At 41.0% G+C, this 24,983-nt stretch overlaps 1 protein-coding gene across 1 annotated transcript; it reads left to right on the top strand.

Annotated features, from left to right (window-relative positions):
- Window positions 1-312: 312 nt before the first annotated feature.
- Window positions 313-24,633, top strand: LOC310820248 (amphoterin-induced protein 2-like; the record flags this gene model as incomplete). Its single annotated transcript, XM_083691830.1, has 2 exons — window positions 313-1,681; window positions 24,443-24,633. The coding sequence occupies 2 exons, from the start codon at window positions 313-315 to the stop codon at window positions 24,631-24,633; spliced, it is 1,560 nt and encodes a 519-aa protein (XP_083547956.1).
- Between the last annotated feature and the right edge of the window lie 350 nt (window positions 24,634-24,983).

Raw genomic sequence — 24,983 nt, 5'->3', positions numbered from 1 at the left:
GTCACAGTTGTTTTTGTATTTCAAATTCAAATACAGAGCTGTCATGAGACAGAAAGGTTACTTTGCAGGGAAAACAAAAGAACCTCATCTTTCTCCCTTGTTTTTTATCCTCAGCTCATTTGGAACAGACATATAGGAGAGGGGATCACTGACATGAGATGTTTCTGCACCAACAACCTGAGATTCAAACTTCAGTAAAAAGGTAGAATGTGTCCAGTTGTGCAGTCAGTTTTGTTTGCGTCCAGTGATAGAGATGTGCATTGCTTTGGAGTTGCCTTGGCATTACTCCTCTTGGTGTGTCTACCCAATGACATGGGGGCTGCCTGTCCGTCACACTGTCTGTGTGCTTGTGACATCATCTCCTGCAGTGGCCACAATCTGTCGACCGTGCCCTCTGACCTCCCTGGCTATGTCACACGATTGGACCTCAGCCACAATGCCCTGCCTGCCCTGCAGTCAGATTGGTTGCCTGGCCGCTTGGATAGGCTCACTGTGCTGGTCCTCAGCCGCAACATCATCGCCCACCTTGCGCATGATGCCTTTGCTGCCACAACCCGCCTCCACCATCTAGACCTATCATCCAATCAGCTCTCTTTCCTGAACACGTCGGCCTTCTGTGGCTTGGGGGAGCTAGAGGTGTTGCTCCTGTACAGGAACCAGATCATCCAGATCAGTGATGGGGCCTTCAGTGGTCTAAGCAGCCTGGAGAAACTCTACCTTGGGGGGAACAGACTCGCTGCTTTCCCCCTGGAGCTGTATCGCAAAGCTGGAGCTCCTCGAAACCTGAGCTTCCTGGATCTGTCAGCGAACACAGTCAAACAGGTGCCTGTGGGAAGCCTCCTCTCTCTGTCTGCTCAACAGCAGAGTGGGATCTATTTGCAGGGGAACCCGTTGGTCTGTGATTGCGCCCTGCGCGCCATGCTGGAGTACTGGGAGTGGAGGCAGTATCTCCCACTGCTGGACTTTAGAAGGGAGTATTCATGCAGCCTGGGTGATGGTGAGGGTGAGGAAGAGTGGATAAATTGCTCAGGCAGCCCTCAGGGCGTAGCCCAGAGAACTGTGGGAGGGGTTTACCAGGCGGAGCCCGGCGATTTGCTTCTGGTGCCTTGCCCCGGTGTTTCCCCTCCCCTCCAGGAGGGGGCGGCGGTGTTCTGGGTGACCCCAGGTGATGGACCGCTGGTAGCCCTCGGGGCAACAGGCAAACAGAGCAACCGTCTGAGGGTCCTTGCCAATGGCACCATGGAGATCCGAGGGGTGCTCCCGGAGGATTCTGGTAAATACTACTGTGTGGCGGTCCGTGGACGACGCTGGGACCCCAACAAGACTTTGGACACTGTGGTCGTTGTTGGCAACTCAAGTGGGACGGGCGAGGGGGGTGGGGAGCGTGGCGGGGAGCATTTTAACACAGCATTCACCACGTTGGCCTCCTGTGTGGTGAGTATCACCCTGGTGCTCCTCTACCTCTACTTCACACCCTGTCGTTGCCATGGCAGGAGGGGTGAGAGCACAGTCATGTGCGGCGGGCGGGCCATCCTCTCCCGCGCCAACCCAAGAGAGGCCGAGCTTGGAAACAAGCGAGCTGCCAATGCAGGGAAGAGAGTGGTATTCCTCGAACCCGGGGATGAACACCCCAACAATTGCAGTTCAAAGCCCCTAAACTCTGCTAATGCCGCCACGGAGGGTATTCTGAAAAATGGATGCAGAGCTTTGGAGAAGACTCTCATAGACACTTCACATCTTGCATAGATAGGTTATTTTAGGGTCCATCAAGAACCTACATTTCACTTTGATTTGGACTAGACTGTGCCACATTCAACAGACCGTTTGTGACATGGTTCTTAAAATCACAACAATTTATTGAAGCCTTTTGTTGAAGAACCTTATGTGAAAAAGGTAGAGTTACGTCCTGCCATTTATCAGCCTGTTTGTTATTCATAATATTATTTGTTCTTATACCTACAGTACTATGTGGACAGATATTGAAACATAGATTTATTAATTTTTTTACACTTTTCCAAATAATATAACTAGACAAATGTGGTAATACCTTCTTTGAAACATGGGTTATTGCATTATTTACATAATTGTATGCACATATAGTTTTAAGGAGTCATGAGCTGCTAATACCCATAGTGTATAATGTATAATGTACAATGTCTTATACGGCATAGGGCTGGCATGGTAATTGAATAACCGTTTATGGGCCTCGGCAGTGAAAAAAAAAAAGACCGGCATAAACATTCATTTCATAGAGAAAAAAAGGTAAAAAAGTGCTCACTTCTGATCCTTCCAATCCTCTCCAACCTGGCATGTTCATTTAATGAGGAATCATTTCCTAATTTGTAATAATATAGTAACAATAATAAAGTTGATAAGTATTTGGATCTGGGGTAGAAAACAAACTGGACTTTATAAACAACTTTATGCACAATGCATCCCTGTTTTTATTATTATATTATCCCTCACTGTGCTTGCCCCATGACTCCCTGGCCACTTAAGTGTTCACATGTATCTGGTACAACACTGTTTTTACCCTTCCCCCCGTACAGTTATGACGCTTAGAACAGTTATTTGCATGACAATTAATCGTTACCTAAAATGTCCTAGCCCTAGCCCTATTACAATGTGTTTATACATGTGCATCTGGTGAACTGTGCTCGGCGGGCTAACACGTCTTATGGCATTCAGGACCTGGGTTTAAAATCAGTCAAACACACTTTTATAAATACTAGGTGGTCAGGCGTCATGTAATAATAATAATTTATTTATAGAGCACATTTTCTCACAGAGACTGCAGCTCAAAGTGCTGTACATAAAAATCAAGTGAAAAAATAAACAATAATACAATAGAAGAAAAGTGAAATAGGAAAACAATAAATAAACAGCAGTAGCCTACATGTTAAAAGATACAAACAATGGTAATAGATAATTAAAGCACTATTCAAGTATTTGCAAGAGTTCCCATCAGTGGTAAGCTAACTAGTCTGGCCTCACTCCAAACGGAAGAAGAGATGGAGCCATAAAAGCACTATCAGTAAAAATAAGAAAAATAAATAGACGGCAGATCAAGCCAAGTGAAGGCAAGTTTAAATACGTTTGTTGACAAGTTTCTTAAAGGTGTTAAGAGTTACTGCCTCTCTGATATTGCCTGGTAGGACGTTCCAAAGATTAGGGGCATAGCCGCCTCACCGCTTCTCTTAAGGTTTGCTTTTGGAATCACTAAGAGAGAAGCAGTGGAGGATCTAAGGGTTCTATTAGGCACATATTCCTGCAGTCACACATAGGTAACCAGTGTAGTGTACAGAATGCTGAGGTAATGTGGTCTCTGAGGTAAAGAGTCAATACCCTTGCAGCCGCATTCTGAACTAACTGTAGTTGTATAATACTTTTCTGGGAGAGACCAGAGTGGAGGCTATTGCAGTAGTGGGATGTTGGATATGGGCCTGAAATTAGTGAGAACAGAGCTGTCTAAATGCCTCTTTTTCAGTGTTGGTCTCAGAATGGCAGATTTCAAGGCGGTGGGGAATTTGCCAGATGATAAAGAATTGTTGAAAAAAGATTAAAAGTTAGGCTTATTTGTGCTTTCAGATATTAGTCTAGAGAAGTGTGCTTGTCTAGCTATCTTCATTGTAGATAGCAAGTTGCTCTCTAAGGATCTGAAAGTGAATATGTAGCTTGTCATTTTTCCATCTATGTTCTGCTATGCGGCAGTTCCTTTTAAGCTGTTTGTTCTCTTCCATTTTCCACGGAATGTCCCTCTTCACTGTCACCTTACTCATCTTTAGAGGGGGCTACATCGTCGAGGGTGGCTCTCAGACGATTGTTAAAGTTGTTCACCAAGTTGTCAGGATCAGAATACAGATCAGGCTGGTGAGGGATAGAAGTAACTAACTCTCTGAACTTGTTGATTTTGGTATTTAGGAGTCTTTTCTTAACAGTGTGTTTCTCACTTTTAAGTTATACAGGAAGCATTACATTGAAAAAGATACAGTAATGATCTGACACAGCTAGATCTAAAATAGATGAAACAGAAATGTACAAGTGGTTCATAGAAGGGTTACCAAAATGGGGATTGTCTCCGTGAGGATGGGATATATTCAGACAAAGATGCCCTCGTCAACCCCAACTACTGTCTCCTGAATAGCAAAAGAAACCTGCCAGCTGAGCCTTAGCCCCGAGCCTACCATGACCCATATTCTCCAGTCATTCATTGTTATTTTTGTAGGTGAAAATATATTTTTTTCAAGGTTTGGGAGCCTGGAAGGGCCTGATATTAGTTCTTCTGTTAATCTTTCCTGGTTGAGCTACATAGAAATGATATGTGTAAAGTCTAATTTCACAGGTTGTTTGATTCCATTGTCTCCATGTTAGGGTTAGGGTTAGGGTTACATTCGTATAATTTTAAGCATTTCTGATGATGGCTTTGGATAATATGGAGGTTAACCCAGAGAGATTGGTTATATTCAGATATAGGCACACATTTATTTTATGACAAGGGTTGGGTTCTGGCCGTGGTCTGATTCTACCCTTCTGGACCATCTATGCACTTGTTCACTCCCCCTCATTGATTTTAAAGGAATGGATACAGCATGGTGGAGGAACTCCCTCTAGCTCGTACTTAAACCAATCCAATGCTCTAAATCCATGGGGAGGAGTTCAGAATTTTGGGAGAGGGGTAGAGAACCTGACTGCAGTCCCGGTATTTACATCAAATTATTTGAAACAATTGGTAACTACCTGGCACCTAGTCTCACTAAGCCACTAAGAGAGTCTGACGGCGCACCCATCGAAAACTGCAGATGGGAGCTGGTACGTCCGGTGAATTTCACCAGCGACACACAGATTCTACCGACGAATAGAGAGCAGGTCGGGGATTTCTAGATTGAATGTACACTGCTCACCTGTGAAATGTTGACATCGAAAACGTATTCAGGGTCCTCACAACCATTTGATTTCCGTGTTCAAACTGAAAATCGGAAATTCACTTGTAATTAGATTTGGCTCATTTTCCGATTTCTGGGGAATTAAATAACAGTTTTGGAAAAAAAGAGAAACAACAAGAAATATTTTTTATATTTCTAATGTTAACACAGGGTAGGGGCGGGGATACAGGTGTGGGCGGTGTTGAAGCTGTATAGCCTGACCATGACACTTGTCATTGGCCAAAAGCAAAGCCACCATCTTCCACCCTAAAGTTCCCCTCATTTCTCTCACAACAGAGAGGGAGGACATAAACACGGTTGCAAAGTTAGGGTTTTGGTTAACAGTTGGCTTAGGTTTGAAAATGTGAAAAAGTCCTTGTTGTTATAGCGGGATAAATGTTAGGGTAACACCTTTACACCTCAGTTGTGAATTAATCGGGCTGCCCACGCCAACTCATGCACGCAATGACCACTGTCTGAATAAAGTTGCGTTGAAGAATAGGATAGGCACGTGCCTCACTGCAGGAGATTGAATAAGACATTAAAGGAAACACCTCTTATTAGCCTATGGGTCTCATGGTAGGCCTACGCCTATCCAAGATTAGCAGGCTAAAATGTAGACTATAGCCTCTACGGAAATTCCATCCAACTAGTGGCACATGGACGTTGAATCGGGATCTATTCATTTGTTTTATTTGAGTCCAAGGCGGGCCAGATGCACAGTTTTCAATAGGTCTATGGACGAACCTTTAGCACTGGTATAGAAACAGACACCATGGAATAAGCTACTGCATAAACCCCATCCTCAATCACTAATTTGACTAAATGTATATAGGCCTACACTTATGGCAGACATAGGCCTTTGCGCACAACCTAAAAGTCAGGGTCAGGCCTACACTTGAAGCACATGCAGAGTAGGCCTACATTTCTGCTATAGATAGGCCTACATTACAACAAAAGAAACATCACAGTAAAAAAATAATATATATATATATTGCTCTAATATATATATATATAAGTGGGGTAGAAAGAAGTAACGCAAGTAATACAATACAATAAAATACAAGAACCACAGTGACATCAGACATCAAACATCAAGTGTTGGGTATGCTAAAAAGTTATGTCACAGCGCTGATGGCTCTAACTCCCACCCATGTCAATCATAGCCAATTGTTGTGTCTTGTTGTAGTCTATTAGTTTATTATTGTTTGGTGGTGTGGATCGTGCTAACACTTATCTATCCATCCATCCATCCATCAATCATGCAGTATGAGCCAGCCATAAAGGTCACGTATATTGGACAATACAGGGCAAATAGAATGTGTTTAAATTCAAGTGGGGTGGGATATTACTCTCATCCTCTATCATCTGCCTCTAACCTCTTCCATTTTGTACCCTCAGAGGTGCAGAGTTGGGCAGAGGAAGGGTGAAGTCGGGCTGAGTTTGGCTATGAGTGTGCCCATCTGCTTGCACCTGAAACTCACCTATTCCTCTCCCTCTGTCCCTTCATTCATTCATTCTTCCATCAATCATGTAGCCTTCCTTTCTTTCCTAAGCCAATTATTTCACTCTCCTCCCTTCCTCCCTTCCTCTGTTTATAGTGGCAGCAATTAATTTTGAAAAGTTATCCACTATAACAGTACATTGGATTTTAATTGATTTAACAAATCCAATCATATTGTTCTATTCACTCTGGTCCCACCACTTTTAAAGTAAAATAACAGTTAATATTTTAGAGGACTATAATATAGAACACTACCAATGATATTAATTTACACATTACCCTTTACCTTTCCCTTGTGTCTGCCCCATACCATTGCCCATGTCTCCCTCCCACCATCTGTCATCTTACCTTCCTCTCCTCTCCCTTCATCCCACACATCCTACTCTCCTACCGGGCCTGCCTTGCCCTGCCTCAGGCTCAGGGAACCTATTTGATTCCCAGAAGTGACCCTGACTTTTAGATTGTGCACAATGGCATATACCACTCGCTCGATGCCTGCTTCTGTTATCTTGAGGTCCAACACGAACCATGCATATTATTCCTCTATTTCTGGCAGACAAAAACCCATTTCATCATTAAAAAGTTCCTTTTTAGCTCCTTTAATTTGATCTTCATTTGATACAAAATTCATACAAAAGCAACAAAACTTCTTAAAATTGGCATCGACTACCAGATGTAAGCTTTAGAAATGGATTAAACAAGCTGTCTATTGGTTTCGTTTTAGGGGTAAACATTAGATATGGAATTATCCCAAGGTACATGGACCATTCAGCTAATGTTTTCATTGTGTGCAATATGTGAACATTGTTTTTTAAACAAGAGAATGGGCAGAGGAGGAGGGTCATGGCGTGATGCCAACAGCAAACGGTTTTCAGGGGTGTTCATATTCACTTTTGCTAGCAATGGTAATGCTGCTGCCAGTCTCTAAAAGGTGTCTCCAGCCATTTAAATTAAGTTTATGACATGGACTTTCATAGCATATTAACCAAAGCAATTCAACAAAATAACTGCAATTGTTTAGCAATTTAGCTGTACATTTAAGATATACCCCAATTACATGTTACATGTTTTTCATGGTGGTTTCTCACGGCAAAGTGAGCGTGTTGTGATCTTGTGATACAGTACGTCACAGTAGAGGGTTTTTACCACAGCTAATGTGATTTATTAGTCAATTGTACAGTAATTTAGTGACCAACAACCTTGTGATGTGAAGTACTTACAAGAGAAATCTGAAAAACATCAGATTTTAAGGGAGTGTTGTTGAGTGAGCACAAGTTTCTGCCAGCCTAAATCTTAATACGCTATGAAAGTCTGTCACAAACTGCAGAATGTAAATATAACTGGAGACAGACATCACCGAAAGTTAATCTGAGTGCTTGCTAACAAACGGTAAATATGTTCTGATTTTGGCCAAATTTGTAATTTACTGGAATTGACCGTGAATGATCTACCGCGCTGACTCTCTATTGCTAAGAGAGAGTATATGCCTGTCTCCAAAAAGAGCACCTGTCTTCAGTTTTGTTAACATTCAGCAGATTGTGACATACAGACTTTCATAGCGCACTGGTAAAGTGATTGTGATGCAATCAAATAATACCATGACAACTAAGATATCTGGAGACAAACATAGCAAGTTTGTATAGAAAGCTACATAGGATACTGTAAATATAGCTATTTAAGAGATTGTTGAAGGTAATAAAATATTTTTTATTGGATATCATAACTAACATGTGTGCTAGTACAAGTAACATGACCAGGTGCTAATATAGCTGAAAAACGATTTTTGAAAATAAATCTTCTAACCTGCACATTTCTGTGATGATGGGGAAAGTGAAATAATGAAGAGTATTCAACTATATTATGGTGGGAGTACATTTAGCAGCTACACATTACAATGTCTGTGTGTGTATATATATATATATATATATATATATATATATATATATAGCAGTTTTGTCAGCTGAACATTTGTTTGGGTGTCTCCAGTGACGTTCCACTTTGTGAAATGATCAGCCATGAAACAGGCCCTCATACAAATGTTACGATCTGAACTCCTAGCCCTATCCCATCTGTGGTCACAGATTTTAAGGGAATTGGATGGGTGTTAGCAATATGGTGATATCTCCAACTTTCCCAACTATACCCAACTTTCTAGTAGGCTTCTGACATATTGCTAACACACATCCGATCATTTCAGATCTGTTGCACACACCAAAGGGCTAGGGTTTGGTCTACTCACATTAAGGGGCAGATTTATCAAATTGTGGGAAGTAGTCATGAAAAATGCCTGTTAGATGAAAAGCATCAACACATTTACCATCAAAACAATGTTAAAATATTTTTAAAAAGCCCTTTGCACTCTTGGGAAGAATTGGTTGAATTATTGCATGCACAATGATAACTGCAATTACTATCTTGTAGTGACAGCAAATGAGACCTTTGATAAATCCCTGTACAGTGTGTCATCATAAGGTTTATATGCTGTATAATTATTTATATGCAAAACTACTGTGACCCATTTTAAGTTCTCCACCCTTCAGTCATGTCCTGAGTATTCAGTCACCTCCAGCAATCTCAGCCTTTCAACTGTGACCTGTGTCACTTCTATAACTCTATGATTCCTCATATGTCAATAGTTTTGGTCATATTTGCTACTTTTGCAATATGTGCAAAGTATGTCTTCCCAATGTCAAGCCAATTCTCATATAATGTTTAAATCATACCTGTTATGAAAATTGTCTTCATCTTTCTGAATATGTTTTTATTTGTATTAACCTGTGTACCATTTGGTTGTGTAGCATATCAAATTCAAACATTATAATTCAGTAGAACGTTACCATCAGCAATACATAGAAAACTGTACATTTTAGAAACTGTGTATAGTGCATACTGTGTATTGTGCATATTGTATTATGAAATGTATTGCCATATTTAGTAGCGTGTAATGTTTTTGTATTCAATCACATTTACAACTCATCACACAGTCATGTCTGGTCAATGACCCTGCCATGTACATTTAGCGTCTTGGGAGAGGGAAATAGTTGACAACTACACCATATTTGCAACATCGGATTTATGGCTGGAGAAATTTGGTCAGTAAAAAGTTACGTTTAATTGGGTTTATCCTTTAGGTAAGCTTTCAAAAGGCCTCCATGCAGAAAAAGAGAAATGGTAACCCTATATAATGACTTTTTTTAAATACACTATTTATAAATAGTGTACATAGTGTTCAGAGTTATAAGGTTCCATCTGTGTTTGGTGTAGTAGAGATATTGAGCAAGTTTTCACATCACAGCTAGCCAAACTGTTACATAGTATATTCCACTTTTATAACTCAACAGGGCCATCACCGTACAGGAATTTAAAGTAGAGAAAATCTAAATTCTAAGACATTTTTTTAGATGGAAGATAGAACCTTATAACTCAAATCCTGTTCAGAAAAGGTTCCATCTCACCTTCACAATGTAAAACCTTCAATTTTAAAGAATAATTATACCCATATTGCAAATGGAACACTTACTTACCAAGCTATTGTTGTATAACATAAAATAAATGTGAGATGTTTTAATAAATGTATTTATAAATAAATATATTATCATATTAAAGTCAAAATAGAAAGAATCATGCAAAAAGTGTTGATTTCTGTTTCAGGCAGTAACATTTCGTATTTTATAAACTCACATTACAAATCTCAAATGACATTACATTTTACAGACTAAAACGGTGTGAATCATGCCATTTGTTTTCAACCTCATTGTATCATAAATTACATTTTCTGAGGCCTGTCAGAATTTGGTATATGAAAACTCAGATTAAACTCTGTATTTAATATATTCCTATACTGGGCTAGTTTAATAGTCGTGTCATTTCTCACAACATTTGAGCTTGTAGAGGCCATACATTTTGGCCACATTGAGTGTTGGCTTGAGGTATTGTCACTGTATGCGGGCACGTCAGTAATGGGACTCAACTACAGGAGAAGACCTCATGTGCACCTGCTGTTACAACCATCAGATATTATAGCAATTGTAAGTGATAATGCCCATTTATATTTGTAATGGTTTAGTGGAAGTTATTATAAATTACTACCACAGAACCTTTAAAAGAAAAACAACAGCACATACAGTATCTTGCTTTTGGGGTGTCATTTGTATAATTGTAGAAAAGATTATAATAATCTTGTTTTGATGCTTCAAGCCCCAATGATGCTGCAGCTGTGTATCCAATCAGTTTGTGCTGTCTTGGTAAAAAGGCTCATCGACACCATCTTGCTGTCATTACCATAATAACTGTAGGGGGTTAAAGAAAGCTGTGGGATGAAACTCCGCTTCTGTGACAATTACTATCATTGCCATCAAAGATGTGGCAAGACAAGGCAAGCATGTGTTTGTGTGGCAACTCACAGTATATTGAAGACAATGTCCTGATGCAATTGCTATACACAGTTCAGAATAGGGATAAATAACATGAATGACCATACTGTTCTATCATCTGTACTTTGTAGTTGGATGTTAATCTACGAGTAATAAAATCTACGAGTAATAAAAGGAACAATGTCCTAGCGTTAAGTCTTCTTCAGTTACCTTACATTTAAATGTCCCTGTGAAGCCCTGATATTAAAGCACTGCAGGAGAAATGTCCCCATACTTCCCATGTCTGCTACAGTGTATTACATTAACTAGCAATGTGACCTACCTGGGCTACATGACAGAACTGGGTCTGTTTGATGCCTACAATGTGATTGCACTTCCTGTGTGTCTGTTATGTGTATATACCTGGGGTAGGTGACTGCAATTCCGGCATGCTATAGTTGTTCCAGCCCAGAACTAAATCAGTTGAGTTCAGTGAAATGTAGTTTCAATTGTTTTGCATATGTAGTGGATGGCTGTGATCGGCATCATGCAGTGACGTCGCCAACTTGAGATCTTGAAGTATACCTAGATTGTGGTATGGTAATGGTTATGATGCTGCCTCATGGGCATGTTGCGATCATTGGACATGGTATCGAATACAGCCTTGGGCAATAGGATTGCCTGTTATAAAGACAATACTTTGATATGTGGCGTCAGGTGTGTCAAAGTTAGGCTGGAACAAAGTATGGACACCATTGGTGAATACAGTACAATGATTTGCTTTGTATATTTTGTGTGTACTATGATTTATCCTCACAAATATTTGAAGAGCCCAAACAAACATTAAGCTCTAAAATCACATACAGAGCCATTCCAGAAACAGACATACACCAAATGTGTCCAATGTTACACAAAGAAGAAATGTATTTGTCGAGTCAAAATTCCAGTGTGAGATAATACTATTAGATTTTTTCATGTTTTCATTCAATTTCATGTCATGTCAAAATAGAAGAATTTGCAAAAGAAATCATCTTTTAAGACTTAAATCGAACAAAGTCATACAATTATTTCCCCCTTTTTATGTGAAAGTTGCTTGAAATTAGGAGGCTCTTAAACAAAGAAACATTTGTTATACTGAAGTACATATTTTGGCAATGCTTTCATTTTACAATATTTACTGTATTTGAGATACAATAGATTGCATGATTTTAGATACAAGTAAGATATATCTACAGAAAAACATATTTGAAGTGGTGGAACGCCTTGTCTTATTATATCATTGTGGAGTAATAGCACCCTCACGTGGGGATCTGGGATCTCTACCCATTGCACCTTTATCTTAAAGATAACTGCACATTTGGGAAATGTGTCTGTGCCTTAACCTCTCTGACTCAGTGAAGGACTGTCTGTCAACGTGCACACCTCTCTCACTCAGAGAGAGCGGAGCAAGAGCAATGTTAGAGGGTTAGACTCCCCCTCTCTTACTGCAGAGCTACATAGAAGTTTGTAGAATAAAGCAAATAAAGCTAAAAACATCAGAGCAAACAGACTATGTTCAGGAAGCCTAATCGATTCAGGGATATGGCATGTGCATTTTATGAGATTATATTTGGTGATTCACAATTTTACCTTTTCTGAGCTCTTGTGCCTGTCATTATTTGAAATCCTCCTTGAGTCAACATCCCCCCAGACATAAAATCAACTTCTAACTTCTAGAGGCTTGTCGATGTTAGTTCAATTGTTGGTGAATCACTGTCTCCTGCTGTGCTGGAGTGTAGCATCAACTCAGCTCCAGTGTCTCAGGTCAGTAATTTATTGGCACCACTAGATGGAGTCATGCACCTGAAAGCCTTTTACAATCTATAGATAAACCTATTGAAGAAGACCATGTGTTGATCCAATTGGTTGATGCCTTCCCAGCTCATTCCCATAATTCACAGCCTAGTTGACTACATGCTGTCACAAATGCAATGAATGGGAAAGATAGCTGGTGCATCTCTATGGTTATACTGGGTTTTTTTTTTTCAAACAATTAACGAACAACTTATGTAGTCAATCACATGTATAGTCTAAAATTGTTAATCATAAGCCCATGACCCATCAGATCCAACATCTTTATTGAAGGGAAGATACTAATGTTATTATTCCTTTTACAAACAGAATGCTCTGATTTCTACATGTACTTCCCTGCAGTGCACTTTTTACTCATGTATGTCTTGCCTTAAACATGACAGAGAAAATGTAAAATATTGTGAGCATTGGTTTGGTTATTAGATGATGATAACTAATGATATTCGATTTGAAGTGGGGAGAGAGTAGATTCTCAATTAGTTACAGTATCAACACTGACACACAAACAGACCATGTTTCCGTCCTGTATGGATCTTTGCCTGGGAAAACTAGTTTGCACCTGTTGAAAAATGGGACGCCTTATGTGATCTTTATTCTACTTGTGTCAAACACATGTATTTTGTGTGTGTGTGGGTGGGGGGGGGTCATGTAAGTGTTTATGTAGGTGCGTATGTGTGTGGCCCTTAACTGGATACATGCTCTCAATCTGCCAACTGTCCATCTGTGTGTACCATATATCATGTTATCATGACAAAGAATGACTTTGAACTCAAAGAAAAAATACCCCTTCCAAATCAACACCTGCTTTCACCAAGGTAAATAACACATCCTAGTGGTGGTCAAAGGAGAGGAAAGATGAAAACATGGACAAGGTTACTGGGTTCGCATGCCACCTAGTGCATACTAGACCTTCTGGTGTCCTTGAGTGTGATTTAAAAGTGTAAAAGCAAATGTGTAAATACATTGTTTGAGGTTTCTGTTACAATAAGCAGAGACAACTGGAGAACCAAAATTCTTTAAAGAGAAGGTGGGGGAATGGAGGGGGGGGGGGTCCTGCTGTGAATCTGCTTGGGGTTGTGGGGTCAAGTCCAAAAATATTATGTTAACAGGAAGCTGATGGACACAGGGTGCAGATCGGTGTTGACAACTAGCTGACCCGAACACAGATGTGACCCTCTGGCTGAAACCGTGGCAACTGCAGCTACACGCCACACATACTATGCACAGAAAACAATAACATCCTCACACTGTGTGACCTCCCTGCTCCCTTGCTTGGAGGAGTGGGATGAAAGGGCAGAATCCTCCTCCCCCGCCTTGATAAAGGACAGAACTGCTCAGAAGCTTCTAGATGTGCATCCGTTTGTTCATTCATTTGTTCAGCTCCCTCATGGAAAACTACAGGAGGAAGACGTCCACTCCCGCACACTGCCACTGTGCCTCCACATAGCCCCAGCGCTGTTTGTGAAATTAGCGCAACTCAATTTACGAAAACAACCGGCGCATGACGCCCCTGTTACACAAAGTCCCCGTTTGTACTAGCTGCCTCACGAGGGCCTGCCTTCCCATGGTGCAGTGACAAAGCAGAAAAACACAGAGTGAAATACCTCTGTCCCAATGGCCACTACACAACATCTGCAGGCAATATCCAATTTTGTGAGGGACAGGGAAGTGTTTGGTCACAACTCCTCATTAAGTCTAGTCCAGTCTTGTGCTAGCAATTTAGATAGGTACTTTATTGATCCCCGAGAGGAAATTAAGGCGTTGCAGCAACTCACATCACAAAGAACCAAACAACAACAAAATAAAATGACAATAATATAATAGAATAAAATAGACATCTGAAACATTATATACAGTAAGAACAGTCCAGTATGATTTAACATCCTCCAACCTGAATCTGATCACCTCAAACGAGCCAGCCAGAGGAGGATTTGTACAGTCTTATGGCGGCAGGCAGAAAAGATATAAGATAGCGTAACGTGGTTGTAGTAGTCTGTTGCTCAAGGAGCTTCTCTGCTCTGCCACAGTGTCATGTAGGCGATGGGAGGGATTGTCCATGATGGCCAGGAGTTTGGTCCTCATCCTCCTTATTGGCCACCTCCTCCACAGTGTCCAGGGTGACATCGAGGACAGAACCAGCTTTCCTAATAAGCTTGTTCAGCCTTTTGGTGTCTCCTCCCTTGATGCTCCCCCCCCCAGCATACCACTGCATACAGCACTGCACTGGCCACCACTGACTGGTAGAACATGTTCAGCAGAGTCTTGCACACGCCAAAGGACCAGAGCCTCCTCAGAAAATAAAACCGGCTCTGGCCCCTCTTGTACAGGACATCTGTGTTACCCCAGATTTAGAGACAATTATTTAAAGGCCCACTAAAGTGACTTGATTTCCATATCAAGTCATTTCAGGTCAACTGTTGGGTTACATACTTTACTTTTACTTTTTTGCTGATCACAATTTCTCAAGCCAGCAGACTACAGGATCGACTGGGCGTGACGCTCTCATTTTTGATTGACAGTCCGTCTTTTATGAGCCATTCGTTCCTAGGTTCAATGTTTTTTAGCTAGTTGTAATGTTGACCAAGTCATTAGCAGCCTAAAGTGTCTTATGTGGATTTATGCAGTGTTTCTGTTTGCAATTGGATGCATTAATTACATTTATGGTGAGTTACTTTGAAGCTAGCTGTATAAGATTGTTTTTCAAGCTTGCAAAATACAACACTGCTAACTCAAACAACAAGATAACGTCAGCTACATTTTCTTACGTTTGTATTCTGAACATTCTTGCTGCATTTTACCACAGCTATAAAGGCTGTAGACCAGGGGTGTCAAACTCATTTTAGTTCAGGGGCCACATACAGCCCAATTTGATCTCAAGTGGGCCGGACCAGTAAAGTCATAGCATAATAACCACAAATAACGACAACCCCAAATTTTTCTTTTTGTTTTAGTGCAAAAAAGTACATTCTGAAAATTCACATTTAGTTAACTCTTTTTACAAAACATTATGAACCTGAAATTTCTTAAGAAAAATAAGTGCAATTTCAACAATATTATGCCTCAGTTTATCATTTGCACATTGCATTACAACTTACAGATCACAGTGTATCTACAAACATCCTTCTCAGAAAATATTTCACGAACGGTCCGCGGAGCAAAACGTCGTGGGAAAAAGCCGTATACGTGAACTATTTTCCTAATACATATAGAGAAGGATCCAGAGAGTACAGAGATTTTTTTTAATCTACAAAGGCACAAAAGATTTAGTCAGAGGTATCTGGAACTAAACAATATAGTATTTTACTTTATGATCAAAACAACTTGTCAAGATCATGAAATTATTTAAAATTTACTTTCATTTCCACATCTGTGTAGTAATCCTGACCACCTGAACTGACACACCACACCATGCAAAGTGAAGTAGGAACTATTAAGCAAGAAGGTTAAGTTATCCCCCTGCCTTGTAAATGTATAAAACGTATACATAAAAAATACATAAAAGTTGTACAATAGTTGAACAATAGAGTTCCACCAAAACAAAGTACTGAAGCTGCTGACTGACATTATATTGCATGTTCAGTGTCTTTAAATATTTCCACAGTAAGTATTCATTTTCACAGAACTACATTCTTTAGGGTGCAAAAGTGTCTGAAGCAGCATTTTACATGAAGTAGGCTTACACAATAATTTGCTCCTGAAACTTGGCATCTTTTATCCTTCACAAGTGCATCAATATCAGGTGTAAAATCCTGAGTAGCAGCCAATTTCAGGATGTCATTTAAGTGCTTGTGTGTGAGCCTTGAGCATAGCTTTGTTTTATTGATGCTCATTACAGAGAACAGTTGTTCACAAAGGTAGGTAGTCCCAAACATGCACAAAACTTTTGCAGCAAGGGCTGTCAATTTGGGGTACCCTGGCAAGAGATACTGATAAAATGTGTCCAAGCCCGCAGAGACAAATTTGTCCTTCAAATCTGAATCATACTGCAAGTCAATTATTTCAAGTTGGATGTCGACGGGCAGATCAGAAGCCGTGACTGTGAATGGCGAGCAAAAAACTGCGAATTCTGTCTCAAGTTCACCAAAGACCTGAAACCGTTGCTCAAACTCCCGCAGCAATCCCGTAATCTTGTCTTTGTACCGATTCATGTCAGCATTAACTCCGGTCGCACGCACATCTTTTAGACGAGGAAAATGAGCAGGGTCACCTGTCTCCCACAAAGTCAGCTTCAACTTGAATGCGCGTATGCTGTCATAATACTGTGTGACAACTTTTTTACAGCCTTGCAGCATTTTGTTCAGATTATTCAAGTGCTCTGTAATATCCACCATAAATGCTAGGTCCTGCAGCCATTCTGGGGATTGTAATTCCAACCTTTTTCTCCATGAACTGTCCAATTTCCTCTCATAGATCAAAGAAACGCTTCAGCACGGCACCTCGGCTTAACCACCTTACTTCAGTGTGGTATGGCAGGCCATAGGTAACGTCTTTATCACTGAGTAAGCTGTCAAACTGACGGTGATTCAGACCTCTGGCTCGGATGAAATTAACAGTTTGGACAACCACTTTCATGACGTGATCCATTTTTAACGACTTGCAACACAATGCCTCCTGGTGCAAAATACAGTGAAATGTCCAAAAACCATGTCCTCCATTTGCCGCCTGTACTTTCTCTCTGAATTTTGTCACAACACCTGCTTTTTTCCCGATCATTGACGGCGCGCCATCTGTAGCCAAGCTGACAGCACGGGACCAGTCCACTCCAACCCTGTCCAGCGCTCCATCGAGAGAGTTGAAAATGTAATTTGCTGTTGTGGTGTCTGTCATAGGCACCAACTCAAGGAACTCCTCGGTGACGGTCAAAGTCTCATCAACACCACGAATGAATATGGCCAGTTGAGCAACATCCATAATGTCCGTGCTCTCATCAATAGCAACCGAAAATGCAATAAACGACCTGACTTTGTGCTTCATTTGGCTGTCCAAATCTGCCGAAAGATCTGAAATCCTATCTGCCACAGTGTTTCTTGTCAGGCTAATGTTAGCAAAAACCTGTCGCTTCTCAGGGCACATGATTTCTGCAGCCTTCAGTATGCATGTTTTCACGAACTCACCCTCACAGTATGGCTTTGATGCCAATGCTATTTCGCTAGCAATAAGGTAGCTAGCCTTCACTGCTGCATCACTGATATCTCGGCTATGGGTAAAAACAGACTGCTGTTTCTTCAGACCCGCTAACAATTCATTTATCTTCTCTCTTCTCAGTTGTCCTTGCAAGTTGTTGTATTTTTCGCCATGATGAGTCTCATAGTGGTGCCGAATATTATATTCTTTGAGTACTGAAACCTGCTGCGAACACACCAAGCACACAGGTTTCCCATTCACCTCTGTAAATAAATAGGAAACGGTCCATTTTTCTTGGAAAACTCTACACTCTGTGTCCACTTTTCTCCTTTTTGATAAAGCCATTTTGGGTAATGAGGGTGCCACAGAGTGTTATGTTGACAGCATAAAAGTGGCGGGGGGTTTTTACCGGAAGCTCCAGCATGATTGGTTTGCTTGCTTGACAGTGCGACCCCCAGTGGACAAATTTGAAATAGCAGTTACTTTTATTGAAAAATTGCAGTTCATGTCTTCTCTAATTTTTACACTTTGCAAAGTCATCCCGTGGGCCGGATTGGACCCTTTGGGTCGTATGTTTGACACCCCTGCTGTAGACCTAGACAGAGGACTCAATCGCTCGACTCCAAAAGAATAATCCTTTAATTCCAGAAAAGAGTTTGGTGCACAGGTAGACAATACGTAGGGAGGCAGATATCCAAAAAGGGGTTAGGCAAGGCAGTCCGTCAAATAGGAGGTGGATAATCCAACAGGGAATAGGCAAAAGACAAACTCGGAAAAACTAACAAAGATGGAAAAACCAGGTAGACAAGAAATCACTAAGAAAATCGCTGGGACGTTTTGACACTAAGGCACAGACGAACTGGCAATGAGACAGGGGAAGCACACAGACTAAATACACAGGGAATGATGATGAAGAACAGGTGGATCCAATAAGGGCGGGGTAGACGACCACACAGGCGGGAAACACACAAGGGCAGGTTGTGAAGTGTCTGGAACGAGAGATAAGGTGAGAGACACTAAAATAAAAAGGGAACAATGAATAACATGAAACAAAGACAAACAAACTAATGAACAAGACGAGACGTAACAACAGCATTCTAAATAGCCAGTTTCATCTAGTCTCGGCTGTTATCTGTACCTGTCGGGAGCTGACGTTGTGTAGTGCTAGCAAAAATGGGTATGTAACTTGTAAAGAAATTATATTATTGGTTTATTTGATTGGGTTTTACTACCTAGAGCACGCATCCTATTGGAATTTAACATGATCATGGTGACGAACGCATAACCTCTTATATCACACCCATGGAAAACTGAGAAAAGGACAGAAACCTCATTGTTCATATATGGGTTACGATAATTTGATCAAAATTCAATCCAAAACACTAGAAATGACGATTTTCACTTTAGTGGGCCTTTAACATAGTATTGCTATGCAAGGCTAAAACCAAGATTTTCGTACTGTCATCAAAAGGGCCATGCTTATAACATATGATACAATAGGCCTCCAACACAATAAAAAGCTTGGTTTAAATCACATAATGACAATCAGCTGTGACTACTCAAAACAACAACAGAACAAAATACATGTCATTCACAAAATGAGATACTGAATGATATTTTCATTAATTAATTATGAATTGAGGGGGAAAATCCACTCTGTCAGACCCCCAGACACATTTGTTATGGTCATCGACTTGTGTGCCATTCCTCTGTCTGTAACTGTTTGGTTCAACACATGTTGCTGCTGTCGAGCGTGGTGTGCCCTCAAATCCAACCAACTGTTTGTCTGTTTGGGTGCCTAGTAAATGGAGACCAACAGTCAGAGATGAGCTACGCTTCTTTCATGAGCATGTGAACATCAACAGTGGGCCCCGACCCCCAACCGCCCCCCCCCCCCCCCCCCCCCCCCGCCCCCCCCCCCCCCCCCCCGCCCCCCCATTACAGCACAGTGGCCAGGAAAATAACTGTCAGAAAAATAGATTGCATAATATTTTACATAACAGGCCTAAACAATTAAAGAGAGGGCAGAGGAGCGGAAGAATTGGGAAATTATGCGGAGGCCCTGGCATTGTGTTCTCAGACTGGGTAGTAGGGGCCTCGGAAGGATGGCTCTATAACAAGGCTGGTACCGCGTGCCTACATGCAGTCATAACAACAGCTGTAAACGGCCTCACTACATGTTCATGTTGATCAGGATCTCTTGCCACACAACTGCGTGAATTATTTGTCAATATTGAGTTATTGTGAAGAGCCATGTTGTGAAGATGTTGTGAATAGTGTCATGTTGAGAACTAGATACAAAAAGTTATTGGACTAAAACGTTTAGGGGTCAGTGCACTATGGTTGCAGAAAGTGCAATTATAACTGATATGAATGAAAATTCAATACTTATCATTGCTTTTATTCAATAAATTAGGAGGACATCTGTCCCAAATCATTTAGTAGTTTTTGATGTGACATTATGATTTCACCTTAACCCTAACCCCTGAACAAAACAGTGAACATACTACAATTGTTTAGGTCTTTTCAAGGGATGCAGTGAAGCACTCCTTTCCCAAGAATACTGGGATTCCAGCGGAAACCAAAAGTCTTATTTTCCTCATGAAAAAAACACTTCTGTTTGTGTGTGTGAAAAGATTTGTCTAATTAATTTATCATTTCTTAAACATATGGGGCCACTTGCAAGATAACGATCTGACTGTCTGATTATCTGAATGTTTCATCTGGTTAGTTAATCCAGGGAGGCAGATTAGCTGAGTGTTTACATCTGCTTAGTTAATCCAGGAAGGCAGGTAAACTTTGAATCTGCACAGTTCTTTTTTTTTCATTTTCACTGGGAATTGTTAGGAGTAGTGCTTGTGCATAGAGTCGTATGTTTTTTTAAACTTTGCTATCAAGAATTTTGGGATGTTTGGCATATGCTTGAAAGTTAAAAATCAAGTCCCAACAACATTCTGTAACCATGGAATTGTCTTTCACAAACAAAATGTAAGCATTCAGATAATCTGCAAATCAGATTGTTTGGTTGCAATTGGGCCATGAACTTTTGATGCAACAATATCATGACCAGTTTCCTATATACCAAATGCTGATAGTTAATTTAGTACTGTAGTCACCAAAGTGTTCCTAGTCGCTTCCATCCATTCAGCATATATCCAGTTTAAAGGTGCAATCTGTAATTCACAATTCACAACAACAACAAAGCGGGCTCCCCAACAGTTTTTGTTAAACGGCTGAGGGATGGGGCTGGAGAATTGAAACAACTCTCAATTTCATAGACAGAGCTATGGATGGAAGGACTGACCATCCATGAGATCTAAATTATAGTTTTAACCATGTTTTGAAGCTATGCAGCATTTGTTTACAAAACAAGCTTACATTTTGGGTTCTGAGGGGTATACTATGAAGAGAGCTAAGGGAGTTTGACCAAATTTAGCTCCACCTCGGGATAAGCCATGTCATGAAGGTGGCTTACTCTTTAGCCAGGTAGATTCCTATAGCAACTTATCCTTAAACTCGAACCTGCTCCGGGGAAGGCTAACTGCACATTATCCTGAATTTGTGCCCTATGCCATGTGCCCAAAATCATCCCCCCTCTCGCAAATAATTGTGTCATTTAATTTCGAGCCATATCAGTGGTTTATTGCACAAAAGATGATTGATACAATGGGGGGAGATTTTTGTAGGATAGATAATGGAGGACAATTAGATGTCAGCTGCTGCTATGTATGTATGATACAAGGAAAGAGGACAGGTATTTATTTTGGTATAGTATTGGTACTGTAAGTAACAAAAATGTGTTATATATATATGTTATAATAGCCCCCTATATCAGGGTACCCTAAAGTGATGGGACAAATTCAGAACTCATGTTTAGTATTTGGTTCATAATCCTTTGCATGCAATTGACCCCACCAGTCATTGGGTAACTTCTCTGGTGATGCGCTGCCAGGCCTGTATTACGATCATTTTCAGTTGTTATTTGTTTTGAGGATGTTTTGTCTGGGGTTTCCTCTTCAGCCAATAAAATGCATGTTCAATAGGATTTAAATCTGGAGACTGACTTGGCCAGTCAAGAACTTTCCACTTTTTGGCCCTGAAAAACTCTAGTACTATGACAGTATGTCATTGTCCTGCTGTACTGAGGCACCATCCAATGAGATTGGAGGCATTTGCTTGTACTTGGGTTGACAAGATATTTCTGTACACTTCAGAATTCACCCTGCTGCTGCTGTTAGCAGTTATATCATCAATGAAGACAAGTGAACCAGTTCCAGTGGAAGCCATACATGCCCAAGCTATGACATACCACCTCATCTGTGAAATATGGAGGAGGGTATGCTGTAGATATTAGGCAGTTCCTAGTTCCAGTTCCTAGTTTTTTTCTCCACACTTTACTCTTGCCAGCACTCTGTTAATCAATGTCTCATCTGTCTTTTTCCAGAACTCTGCAGGCTCTTTTAGGTACTTTTTAGCAATCCGTAACCCGGCCATCCTGTAACTAGTCGTTTGCATCTTGCAGTGTAGCCTCTGCTGGTGAAGTCTTCTGTGGATGGTAGTCTCTGACACATTCACGGCTACCTCCTGGAGAGTTGTTTTGGGGTTTTTCTTAATCACGCTAAGCATTGTTCGGTCATCTACTGTAGAAGTCCTTCTTGCCCTACCAGGCCGTTTGTGATTTCTTTCTTTCCTTTTAATGTTCTGTTGATTTTGGTAGGTTTAAGGTTGATCTGATATTTCAGCCTCATAATGGCTTCCCTGACTTTCATTGACGTCTCTTTGGTCCTCATGCTGACAGACACCAATAGCAGACTCCAAAGGCAAAACGCCTAATTGCACAAATGATGTGACGGAACACACCTGTCAAGCCAATTGTCCCATCACTTTTGGGTACCCTGAAATAGAGGGACTATGCATAAAATCTGTTGTAGTAAAATGTGTTAGTAATAAAAAGAAGATAAAGTTCAGGACATGCTGAAAAGGTGATAACAACGAGAAAACCTTTTCTTTAAACAAAAGTTCAACATGTTCAACAACCAAATATTCTCTGTGTTATTGAATTCCCCAAGTTTCTAATTTCTCTGATGCACTGAAGCCCATTGTTATTCTTGTGTTGCAGCAGTGGACTCGTGGCATAGTGGACAGAACAATGTACTACAAACAAAAAGGTTGTGGGTTCAAATCACAAACTGGGTCATAAGGAACAGTGCATATCCAATTGTGTTGCATGGAGGAAGTACTCATATAGATTATTTAAAGTTCTGTTAATGAAATGTTGTTGTTTTTTTACTTCCCTTTGTTTATGAATCAATGGGCAACCTTGTTACAATGTTGGATCATGACTGTGAATGTGGAAAACTTTCCTTTACAATCCGCAATGTTGTATGATGATTGTCAAATGCAGATTTTCAAACCCATAATAAACAACATAATAAAGTTGGATGATGACCATCAAAAGACAACCATAAACCAACATGGTATGATGGTGTTACCACTTCTACTGTGGTTTTAACATTGTCCCAGTTATTTTCCATCATGTCACTCTAAAAAAAATGTTCTAAAAAGGTTCTTAATTTATCTCTATAGGGGAACGCTTTGAAGAACCCTTTTTGGTTCCATGTAGAACCCTTTTCACAGAAGGTTCTAAATGACTTAGACATTGCTGTACCATACCATTTTCTCTTATGACTGATACACAACAATACAACCAAAAAAAAAACAATGTTAATACAACATAGTTTTTTCTAAAACACCAAGGCATCTCAATTTGTGCCGCACCAATGTGATAACATGACATCTCAATTCTTATGACCATGATTCCATTCATCCTCGTTTCCTCAATTCCTCTTCTCGTTTCCCTGTGATGTTTTGAGGAGGACGGGAGGAGAGGACGCTATGAACTGAGAGAAAATCATTGAGAAAGGGCCAGAGAATGTGTTTCCAAAACGACTTGTACTGTTGTGAAGGGTTATGGACTCGCCATGTCACTCCTGCACTCCCCAATCTCCTCTCCTGACAACACACACCCCTCTCCTGACAGCTCAACATGGTCCTCTCCATTCCAAATTGCTACGCCCCTTTACCTTACAGCACTTCAGTGACATTTTGATGACATGGTTTTGGACTTTGCATCTGGTGGGAGATGGTGTATTACAGCCGGATCGTTACTAGCCCATTGTCTTATGTCAAACCCACCATCAGCAAGTAGAGGACTCGTCTTGTAAATGAGGGACTTGGCTTCATGAGCAGAAGGGAAGCTTTGGAGGCAGTTATCCACATAAAAACATTGCTGAACAGATTGAAGGACCTCCTTATTCCCATCACAGTGATCTTGGACATGTTTGTGGACTGCATAAGTGGCACAGCATGGGCTACAGGTTGTTCCAAATGGTAAGACTTGCCATTCATAAACACTGGGCTCCTGGTTCAGCTGCATCCCTCTCCATGTGAAACGCAGTAAAGGTTTGTCCTCCTCCAGAAGGCGTATCTGATGGAACATGCCTTTGATGTCTCCGCAGATGGAAATGGTGTGTTGGCGGAATCCGAGTAGGACTCCAAGGAGAGAGGGGCCCAGTGTTGGGCCAGGCAGAAGACATCTGTTCAGGGTTTGTCCCATGTATTCAAAGGAGCAGTCAAATACAATTCTGGGTTTGTTGTTGTGTTCAACAATGTGATGTGGAACATACCAGGTTTCCTGTGGTTGGTCTACCTGCTCACTGGTAAGCCTTTGGACATAACCAGATTGAACGAGCTTATCCAGCTCCTCTTGATATGTATCAGACAGTTTGGGATCTTTGGACAGGCGTCTTTCTGTAGCACAGAGACGGGGCAGGACAGCTTCCTTCGGAGCCTGAAGGACAGGAGTGTTGGGGGCTCTTAGCAGTGGAGTGGCGTAGTGCTTTACACCATCTATCTCTACTCTAACTGTCTTGGAATGGAGCAGATCGAGAGCTAACTTGTCTTGTTTTGACCTTGTGGCTGTCTTTTCATTCACATCGAGCAAAGTGTCAATCTTTCCACATTCCTGAGCAAGTCACTTTTGAAGCAGGTAAGGGTGAAGGAGAGAGTGTGCTGCTGAGTTTGGATCAAGCTGGCTGGCTCTTGGAGAGCCCATCCTAGCCTGCTATGTACCGCCAATGGGCCACCAGGGGGCCCCATTAGTATTGGCTCTGTGGCGGTGATGAGATGGGCATAATCCGAGCCAATGAGGACAAGAGGGCATGCATGAAC

This window comes from Argentina silus (genome assembly GCF_951799395.1).
Source record: "Argentina silus genome assembly, chromosome: 20".
Classification (NCBI taxonomy): Eukaryota; Metazoa; Chordata; class Actinopteri; order Argentiniformes; family Argentinidae; genus Argentina; species Argentina silus.
This window is presented reverse-complemented; position numbering and strand designations above follow the sequence as displayed.